General features: G+C 42.3%; 1 protein-coding gene across 2 annotated transcripts in view; it reads left to right on the top strand.

Moving 5' to 3' along the window:
* Nucleotides 1-11,504, top strand: part of LOC147030734 (uncharacterized) — a 139,125-nt gene that overhangs the window by 15,571 nt on the left and 112,050 nt on the right. For both annotated transcript variants that reach the window (XM_085875091.1, XM_085875092.1), the window contains exons 3-4: nucleotides 5,721-5,979; nucleotides 6,567-6,684. In XM_085875091.1, the coding sequence (XP_085731217.1) occupies nucleotides 5,721-5,979; nucleotides 6,567-6,684 (377 nt within the window). The remainder of the gene's footprint in view (nucleotides 1-5,720; nucleotides 5,980-6,566; nucleotides 6,685-11,504) is intronic.

Consider the following 11,504-nt stretch of genomic DNA (forward strand, 5'->3'; position numbering starts at 1 on the left):
ACACCGTGGTACTGTCGACCTCCTGGTCCTGGCCCAAGTCCGCTCACAGCCGCCAGAGAACCAGTTCTGGCTCCAAGTTGCGAGCAGGAGAGGGAGGCAGGTCCGCCCACCATTCGACCCCGTACTCAGAGCCAGCAGAACCCCAGAGCCAACCGAGCTGAGGCACGAAGCACAGAAGGGCCTCGAGACACGATGAAAACCAGGATCGAATCAGCGCAACAACACAGCACGCTCCCAGCACAACAACCTCCACCAGAACAGTTTTTCTGTCCCGATCTTCTTCCTCTTCACCTTTTTCCCGAACAGAGCCTTTTTATCCTCGAGTCCCCGCCACCTCCATTCGAGCCGCCCCATTGGCCCTCTACCGCTGCCCTCCACCAATCGTGATCACGGGGCGGAGCCATCTGCAGCACCGTCCTGTGACGTCACGGCAAGCCTCCAGGGAATACCAAAAGGGGTTTACGCAGACACACTTACCCTACCCCGTATCCCTATCTAATTACGTGACAATTATCATTTCCCCCTTGAAGAAATGGACATTTACTAGACAACTTATCACCACTGAAGTGCTACTTATTACATCGAGATCCTGGTACACTCGAACAGCATGGCATACCTAATTAAACATCCTAATTACCCTTTGAATGCATACCCCCCCCCCCCCCCTCAAACGTAACAATATCTTAACTTCTGCTTTTGGTGTTTTAAAGAAAGGGGTGAAGAATGACCAAACACTGACAGCACATTCATGATAACGTACACATGCAGAGAGTGATCACCCATCCCCACCAAAGCCACCGACCTGTCCTGCCAATATCCTATATCACCAATGCTTCCTTCTACATATCAAATTCTGGGTTAAACCTACTTGCTGTGTCTGCTACCTTTTCAGGGAGACAATGCCATTTGTGAACTAATCTCTTGAGTGAAAGATAATTGCTTTACCGTCACCCTAACTCTCTTCTTTTACACTCTCACGCAGTGACCCCTTTGCTGTCACTGTCCATTCTTCCAAAAAAACTCCATTCTGCACCTGAGAATATAAGTGATGTGATCAAATTTACAAACCTGGATCATGAGACTTGCTTCTCTATTCTGCATGAGTTGTATAGGCCTGATAAAAGAAAGAGGCAAGCCTGCCAGCAGAAACTTGCAATTCTTTTTCTCTCATGACAAGAGCAAGGAATCGTGGAAGAGCAAGAAAAAATTGACAGTAGGGTAGCGGGGCAACAATTTGGCACAACCAGTAATGGAACAAATGAACAGTAAAGGAAGAGAAAAAGAAGAGGAGGAAACATGAAAGCAGCAAGTTAGAGGGTTGGTTTTGGAAGGGTTTATGAGGGTAATAAAGACCATTGGTTAGGTTGAGGATGACATGAGGTGGCAGTGCACTACTTGCTTGAAGCCCTGGAGGGAAGAGTCGGAAAGAACAGCCTCTGGAGGGCGATTCCATAGTTGGAAGAAGCGAGGAACAAAGGAGGTGAGGTATGCAGTCAGCCAGGATTTTGGAAGTTCAACCAGGTTTATCGGGTTACTGGAAGAATTTGTCAGTCTGAGGTTGCTGGGGAGGGTCAGATGACTGAAAGAGCAGAGAGGAGGAGTGTTGGAGAAGAGGATGTAAAAAAAAAGAGACACAAGCGATCTGCCTATGATATGGAAGCAACAGACCCTGAATTGTCCAAACGTGATGTCATGAGACTGTGAAACAAAGTTTTTTTTTTTTCTGCTAATTCAGACATGAGTGGATATGGCCAACATTTTGGAAATGGAAGAAATTAGATTTGCAGATTTTAGTGAGGGGCAGAATAAAGGAAAGCATGGGGTGCATGGTGAGTTCTAAGTTAGACTTTGAGGTAGCAGTGATTGGTTGATGATCTCCAAGTTTCCACTTTCTTCAGTTGATGCTTTCCAAGAACTGATGAGCCAAAGATCAGCATATTAGCAACCGTCTTCGCAACATTGACTTTTGGAAAACTTATAGACATTGGGTTTTTTTAATCATGGCAACATTGAGTTTGAGAGTTTGAGAAAGGAAGACATCGTTTTTTTTTTCAGTTTTGTCAAATTCACTGTTGAAGAAGACATTGTCAGGTTTCATGGAAAACTATATCTTGGTATCATCCCCATAATAATGACCTGAAAATTGACATTGAAGATTCGTAAAACTGTACCAAGCGGATTCAGATAAAGACCGATCTGCCATGTGAGGCATTCAAAAAGTTACACAAACTAGAACGGCACTCTGTACAGTGCATAGTCTTGGCTCATGTGCTCATTCTGAACAAAACCTGAACACGCTACTAATTATGGCCCACTGCTATTATGGCACAAATGCCCATATCATCCATGCACCAAATTATGTCACAAACATTGCCATTATCCATAGCTTCATTGATTATTGATTGATTATGAGGATATGTGACAACCATTTTTGGGCACATTAATGCTAAATTGCATCAATGAAAACTAATATGAAAAAAAAAACTCAAACTATATTCCTCATGGCTAGTCTATCATATGTATAATGTTTCACATGGATCTGATGAGTGGGGTTCTGGAGGAGATTTTTAGATCCTCGTGGAGGATCTCCAAGTCTTACTCATGTTGTTCTTCATCTTCTTCTTGTGGATTATTTTGTTTCACAGCCTACAGTTTTCATCGAAACTTCCTGAAACTTGGCATATGTATGAAAACATATCCTGCGCAGACAGTAACCATCTCCGATTTTGAAAATTCCTCCTAGAAAAAAAGTTATGACGTCAAAATATCTCTGCTCATGGAAATCGCCGAAACTAACCAAGCTTTTTGAATTCTGTTTGCGGGAATCGAACAGGGCATAAGCAGAGATGAATTACAGCACATATGATACATCATGATGACGTCATATCAATTTTTATGATGTCATTCCTATTTTTTGACATTTTTTTGTTTCACAACCCAGAGTTTTCATCGGATCTTCATGAAACTTGCCATGTATATGCAGAAAGCCCACGTGCAGGCAGTAACCATCTCCGATTTTGGAAATTCTTCCTAGAAAAAAAGTTGACGTCATAATATCGCCGCTAATGGAAATCCCCTATACCATTATCTCCGAAACTAGACAAGCTGCTTGAATTTTGTTTGCGGGAATCAAGCTGGGCATTAGCACAGATAATTTATTGCAAACCTGATACATCACAATGACGTCATATTCGTTTTTATGACGTCATCATTAAGAGGACGAGGATCTTAGCTCATTTGAGCTTGTTTACATTGTTATTTAAACTCCAATATGCCCACCATCAACCACGTGACCGATGACATCATAAATTTAATTCTTCACTCACATCAGGTCTTCAATCAGATATATGAAATTTCAGATGTTTTTATGGACAAGGATTTTGATTCAACCAATTATGGCTAAACTACCACTTCACCGACAACATCATCATTGCCACCCTACATATTCCATGGGGAATTGATGACGCATGACAAGTTTAAGTTTTTTTCGTTGAGTGGTTTCAGAGATGTCAATTTTCTTTTTAATCCAATACGGCTGCCATACCACGTGACCTATGATATCACAGTTATCAATAAAAAAATTTTCATGGTGAGTCCCTCCTGTTGTGAAGTTTTGCTCAATTGGACAAGCAGTTGCAGAGGCAAAAAAATGAAAGCAAAAATATATAGACGTGGACACATCCACACACATGCAGACATGCCGACGGGCATTACAATGGCCTCACATCCTCTTCAGGGTGAGACTAATGAGACAACCCATAATAGACCAAGAAACACAATCATTTTTTGTCACACACCTCTGAGCAGTAATTTACAATGTCCTGAGGGTGGAGCTCTTTTTATTCTGAGCATGGATGGTCTGAGCTCTTCACCTCCAAGTGGTTTAAATTTGAGGACAATTGCACCATGGAAGCGTGTGAGTAACACACTTAATTACAATGAAGAAATTAATTCTCGACATAGAAAAACAGGAACTCAATAACACAGGATATTACATAATACTTACAATGTAAATATTACATTGTAAATCAGTAATTAAGAGAGGGGTTGAACGGTTAACAGGAAGGGAAAAACATCACAGATGGCATTTGGAAGGTGGAAAAGGATTGGTTCAGTGTTGCCCGTGGAGGATCAAGATATAGCAAAAAGAGCGGTATGCTGGACATCTGATGGGTATAGAAAGGTTGGCCTGCCAAGAGAGACCTGGCAACGTACCATCAATAAGAAAATGAAAGGAATGAATGTCATCGAAAATGAATTGGAATGTCGGTCCAGGGCGACAAAAGTGGCGAAGGTTCATAAGAATCTCCACATGCCATTAGATATTAAGCAATCAATAATTATAATGTCATGGGCCAGCAGAAGAAGCTTAAGAACAGTAAGAAAGTGTAAATTAAAATGGAGATGAAGGGATTAAATGGAAATAACAATAAAAGAATAATCCCTCATGGGAGGATTCTGGGAGCGGGTGGGTGCCCATGAATAAGCAAGAGCCAGGAAGAACAAGTGGAGGGAGGAATGACCTTGTCAGCCACAGCTGCTTGCAGAATGGCTGTGATAAATGATGAACCATAGTCACAGCAGAAGAGCCCCAAAGTCACCAGAGCAAGCAAAGTGACCAATGATGCAGCGGTGAAGTCCTGCGACCACACTCTTTGAGTTATAGTTAAGGGGTTTCGTTTTTACGCTTTATTACCTCCGCCACCAAAGGTGAACGGAGATTATGTTTTTATCCATGTCTGTCTGTCTGTTTGTTTGCCTGTCTGTCTGTTTGTCACATGATTTCTGGCCACAGTTTTCAAGCAATCGTTCTGAAATATTTTTTGTGTGAAGGTGACCGGCGAAGGACAGCAACGCCAAAAACGAGACGAAGGACAATATCTCAAAAGGTTATGGATGAATTCACAAAAAAGTTGGTGGACAGGTTGGGAGTGCCACTACGAAGATTCAAATTTGGTGAAGATCCGAATCTGGATACGGGTTCGAGAATTTTTCAAGTGATTCTTCACCATTGAGAAATAGGGGCAAAAAGGATATATAGCACTCTCACAAGCACATGATCACATGAACCAATTGAAGCAGAGGAAGAACAGGAGACATTCACAGGGAAGTTTGTCATCACCAAGTCCAGAAGGGAGGATTTTCCATGAGAATAAGTATGGGTCAGAAAGTTCCCTTATTGAGTCAGGCCCATGGAGTCACAGAAGTTCTCTGCTGCAGTGCCATGGGTGGTGACAGGGGTACCAACACACAGACAATTAGCATGGTGACTGTTCTGGATTTTCAGAGTTTCACCAGAGGGAGGTTACTGGCAGACACGCATCCTGCAAAAGCTAGGGGGAGGGAGGGGGGATCAGAGGGGGTACAGAACAAGGAAAGGGCAGAGGGTGAAACACCAAAAAGGAGCCGGTAAATGGCAGACTACTGAACTGTCTGCAATGTGCTCATGATAAGCCAAGAAGCTCAGCTTCATCGTGGGAGATTAAGTGATTATATTCGTAAACCTGTCAAAATTTTCAATCGTCGATCGATATGCACAATTAAGTCTGCAACCTATTCCAGTTAATAATATTAGTACTACATCTTTATAATGTAGTACTGCACCGTCGTGATGTACTGTGTACAGTATTGCTTCTTCACTATTATTATAACATTGTTCTGCAATAAGTTGTAACTTTAATGTCCTCCCTTCTCTATATCCCTGCATTCTATGTATGAAGCCACGTGCAGCGTCTGGGGTCAGGGCCATCTGCGAACCTTTGACCAACACTCCATCACATTTGCGGGTGGATGTCGCTATCGATTTCTGTATGAATGTCGTGAACAACACAGCATTTTCAGCGAATTTGAAGTTCAATATCAGCGTGACAGCGGCTCACGACTGATCAATGAAGTGATCCTCATGACTGCAACACACGAGATCACCCTGCGTCCAGGCAAAGTCACCATGAGAGACAAAGCCACACAAGAGAACAAAGTGTGAGATCTTTCAGAATCATTTTTTGGGGCCATCTACAGGACCTGTTGAGTGTGTAATGTAGGTGGATCAATTGAGAAGATAAATTCAGGATGGGTGATAAAAGGGGTAAGGGAGAGGGGGGAGTTGGTGAGGGAGTAAGCGAGGAGAGGTAGGTGAGGGGTAAGGGAGGAGGGAGTAGGTGAGGGGTGAGTGAGGGAGGAGTAGGTGAGGGGGTAAGGGGGTAGGTGAGGGTAAGGGAGGAGGCAGGTGAGTGGGTAAGGGAGAGTTGGTTGTGAGGGGGTAAGGGGTGGTGGGTGAGGTGGTAAGGGAGGGGGGTGCGTGAGGAGGTAATCAAGGGGGGTAGGTGAGCGGTAAGTGAGGGGGTAAGGGAGGTGGGTAGGTGAGGGGTAAGTGGGGGGGGGTAGGTAGGTGAGGGGTCAAAACACCGATTATATAAAATGTAAATGGCCTTTCTCTTAATTCCTGTTTCTGACATTTTTGCACTCCTATTTCTATAATCATAACCATTGTCCCTGCAGTTAAAAGTATTATTGGTATGATTCCAGTTAAAAGAAAGACTTTTTGTCATTCTATTCCCATGCTGCAGGCTATCTCTACCTGTGATTGATCATGGATTATATTTCTCCAAAGTTGGTGACTACATCCTCATACGTCATGCTCAGTATCACTTCACTCTCAGCTGGAACGAGGAAGACAACCTAATGGTGACAATTTTGCACACCATTTTCTTTGTCTTGCAAGCTGACCTTCATATTCCTATCTTTATATTGTTTATGCAAAAGACAGGCTGTGTTGGCACTGAATACCATTGGTCAAGATTACCTGCTGGTGTCCCCTATTTTGACTTTCCAATTAACACTGCAGAAGTCTGATGTGGTGTCAAATTTTGAGGCTCAGCATCCATGTGGCCTCATTGGGCCTTATTGGCAGTTAAGGGCAAGAAGTGGTGTGAATGATGCATGATGGCAATTCATTGTTCAAGATGTGAAGGGAATGTAGAGAAAATTAGGAAAAAGGGGGAGTGGGGATAAAGTATTTGGCCAATACGTGACTTTCAAAATGATGCATTATTGCGAACGAGGCTTTGCGTGATGGTAATTCAGTAAGTTCTCCCACAGCATCGTTTAATGTGTCCGTAAAAAGTGTGACACTGTCTGAAACAACGTTGTAAGAAAATTACTTCCAATTTAAATGAATGTAAATAACATTTAATGTGTCGCAGGTCGAATTTTTTTTCATGAAACACCTTTAATGAACACTAAAAGCATATTTTGGTACATTGACAGTCAATAACATCCTAATAATAAAATGAAATACCAAACAAGCAAAATAAATAAAAGCATTATATAATAACGAAAAGTAACATGTAAAGTCAAGTAATTTATTCACCGACGATGGTCATGGATGGAGCTTGCGGAGGTGGAGTGTGAGTAGAAATGGTGGGAAAGTGGGCTAATGTGAGGAGGATGATGATGGAGCCGAATCCACCTCCCACAACACCTCTGTGTTGTGAGTTTATATTAGGGGAAATTCACTTCAATATAAACTAGCATCCATTGAAGACAAAGTCTTCGATATCCCCCACCATAGTAAATGAGGAATAATAAACTTATATTCCATAAGCGTGTGCAATATGTATGTGAAGTTTTCCCTTAATCTGAGCAGCCATTCGGGAGAAGATGTTCGAAGGTTTTAGGGTAAATTCAATATGGCCGCCAAACCATGTGAACTATCAATTAAAAATTAACAAGCTTCTGAAAGGATGTGTTGGGGAAAGTGTATGTGAAATTTTTCCTCAATCTGTCCAGCCATTCTGGAGAAGAAGATTTCTATAATTTATTAATTTTCAATCCAAGATGGCTGACGGACCTTGTGACCTATGACATCATAAATTTACATTCTCCCTCCAATCCTTCAGTGGAATACGTGTGTGAAGTTTCGTGTTGATCAGATGAGGTGTGTTTTTCTATCCAAGATAGCCGCCAAAACATGTGACTTGTGATATCTTAATTTTTACTATGTATGCAGACATGATGGAAGATGATAGTTGCAAATTTTCGCTTTGTTAGGTCATGTGATTCCAGAGAAAACATTATTTCATATTTTTCTTGAATCCAACATGGCTGCCAAACCGTGTGACCTATCAATTAGAAAATATCAAAAGGCACCAGTTCACCACTTGCTTGATTTGTGTACCAAATTTCGTAAATATATCTTGAGGGGATTTGTATTTAAAGGCCCGGTCACACCTTGACGTTTTAGCCAACGTATGCCGATTTTTGAATTTTTTTTCTAAAACGCTGGCACACGTTGAATACGTTATGGGTAAGTTTTGATAACATTGAGAGCACGCTGAAAAACACTGCCATACGTCGTTGTACGTTGGCTTTAAACGTACTTTTTGGTTGTCCTCAAATTTTTGCATGCTTGAAATTTCACGACGTATGCCGGCGTATGACTCACACGTTCCGCTATGCTGGCCACAAGTTGTATGCACGGTCTGCGATCGTTGACAGACGTCAACACATGCTACTTGTAAGTTAATCATAAGTTGAGACACGCCGAGGTAATGTTTAGCGTACCCGAAACTTATTTCTAAGCTATGATTAACGTGTTGTTGGCACGTTACGCGATCGTTGCCACACATCGACAGACGTTACTTTTAAGTTACTCATCGGCTGAAAAACGTCGGTATAATGGATCGTCCTTGCGTCAGCGTCCACGGCCACGGCCAGGACACTTATTTGCAGCATTCTTCAAACTTTTCTTCGGCATGACGAGGATGTTCACACTTCGATGTTTAGCTTGGCTATGATTCCAATTGTCCATCGGCAGCGTCTATTTAAAATAGTCGAGTTTGAGCGTTTTAACACGTTCAGAAGAAACGCTTCAAATTTCCAAACCCCAGCGTCAAAAAACAAAGGCGAGTGACAGCAATTTAAATCGTTCATTGTAAACAATGAAAATAGCTGAGTGGTACCGTTTAAAAGTCGTTGAGTGTAAAAAAAATCCAATTTTTGAGCGCAAGCCTCTACTTTCAATAGTGGAGATGCAGCCATTTAAATGGTTGAATGGCAGCCTATGAATAGCAAACCCTACGTCACCGGCAAAGATAAACTGCCGCACGATATGGATAAGTTAGGCTATCGTTGGGCATAGTTTGCGAACGCCGGCTTCACAATAATTATTCGTTGGTATATCGTATCGATAAGTAATCAAAGCGCTCTATGCACATTAATAGTTCATTGTGCATTTGTCCAACCCGTTATGAATAGACCTAAATCGTAAAAACAAGCTATAGCTCATTGTTGAAAAAGCCCCATAAAAAATTAGCCGCGAAGAACTTCGAACAATGGCGAAAAGATGTCTCCTACCCGTGGACACGCGGACGCGTGGATCCATCATAACCCACACCCTCCCCCTCACACTCACACTCACCTACTACTGCCAACATGAACAAACTACTACTAATACTGATACTGATACTGTTACTGCTGACATGCACATCGACTCGAAAACACTGTTGGGTTCCCCTTTTATGAACACCATTTTTATATACCAATTCCCAAAACCGCTGGGAACACGTCTTTATATGGCAGTTGTAAGCTAGAAACACGTTAATTTTTTTTTTATGTCGACCGGAAGACGTCATTGGAATACGTCTGCATACGTCGATGTGTGTTGGGACTACGTAAAGAATTGGTTCAAAGCACGTCAAACATAAGTTAGAAATAAGTTTCGTGTAAAAAAGACATTACCGCGACGTGTTTCGACTTATGAGTAGCTTATAAGTAGCCTTTGTGGACGTGTATAAGCGTCCGCATATCGTGTGTACAACTTATCCCCATCGCATGCGGAACGTGTGTCATACGCCGAGTACGTCGTAAAATTTTGAACATGTTTAAAATTTCTTGACGTACTCTACTTACTACGACGTATGATAGCGTACTTTAGCGTTCTACTCACGTATACCAAACTTACTCATACCGTATTTGACGTGCCCCAACGTTTTAGACACATTTTTCTTAGGTCGGCATACGCTGGCAAGATCGCCAAGGTGTGACCGCGATGTTGACACTTCCATTTCTACGGCAGTTATGATTCGAATCGTTGTGCGTCAGCCTTTAAATAGGCTACGTCACGACATCGTCGGCGATGCGTGCAACGCGCTATGCCTAAGTTAGACTATCGTTGGGCATCGGTTGTGTAGGCTGACAACAGGTTCAGCATTCGTTGGTATAAGTTATCTATAACACAACGAAACGTTGTGTCCGTTACTAATGCGTTATACATAAGACCAAGTCGCTATGAATTCGTCCGAATCTTTAAAAAAAAAACATCAAAAGTTCAACGTAAGCCAACGTTTTACATACATTTTAATAGTTGCCATCGCTGGCTAAAACGTCAAGGTGTGACCGGGCCTTAAGCTCCGGAAACGAAATGTGATGGACGGACGGAACCCATTTCTATATCCCCCGCCAACTTCGTTGGTTGGAGGGGGATAAAAAGCACTGACAGGAACTGACAATGTGAAATGGAAAACTTATGATGTTGTGAGAAAAGTGCTCCCTATGGATAGCGACATTATAGCAAAATGACATTGTTAGAAGTGACGTTGTCGGGGAACTTACTGCAAAGGAAATATGAGACATATCTGTGGATGAGAGGTGTCAATTTCATACCATTTCCTGTTAGTAAAAGCGAGCGGCCACAGTGGATATAAAATACATGGACACATACAGTGGGGAGAACAAGTATTTGATACACTGCCGATTTTGCAGGTTTTCCCACTTACAAAGCACGTAGAGGTCTGTAATTTTGAATCATAGGTACACTTCAACTGTGAAAGACGGAATCTAAAATAAAAATCTTGAAAATCACATTGTATGATTTTTAAATAATTAATTTGCATTTTATTGCATGAAATAAGTATTTGATACATCAGAAAAACAGAATTTAATATTTCGTACAGAAACCTATGTTTGCAATTACAGAGATCAGACCTTTCCTGTAGTTCTTAACCAGGTTTGCACAGACTGCAGCAGGGATTTTGGGCCACTCCTGCATACAGATCTTCTCCAGATCCTTCAGGTTTCGGGGCTGTCACTGGGTAACACAGAATTTCAGCTCCCTCCAAAGATTTTCTCTTGGGTTCAGCTCTGTAGACTGGCGAGGCCACTCCAGGACCTTGAGATGTTTCCAACGGAGCCACTCCTTAGTTGCCCTGGCTGTGTGTTTCGGGTCGTTGTCATGCTTGAAGACCCAGCCACGCCCCATCGAAAATGCTCTTGTTGAGGGTAGGAGATTGTTGGCCAAGATCTCGTGATACATGGCCCCATCCATCCTCCCCTCAATGCGGTGCAGTCGTCCTGTCCCCTTTGCAGAAAAGCATCCCCAAATAGTGATGTTTCCACCTCCATGCTTCACGGTTGGGATGGTGTTCTTGGGGTTGTACTCATCCTTCTTCCTCCAAACACGGCGAGTGGAGTTTAAACCAAAAAGCTCTATTTTGGTCTCATCAGAC

The sequence above is a fragment of the Eptatretus burgeri genome, chromosome 3, assembly GCF_056783735.1.
Source record: "Eptatretus burgeri isolate ZD-2024b chromosome 3, Ebu_testis_v1, whole genome shotgun sequence".
Classification (NCBI taxonomy): Eukaryota; Metazoa; Chordata; class Myxini; order Myxiniformes; family Myxinidae; genus Eptatretus; species Eptatretus burgeri.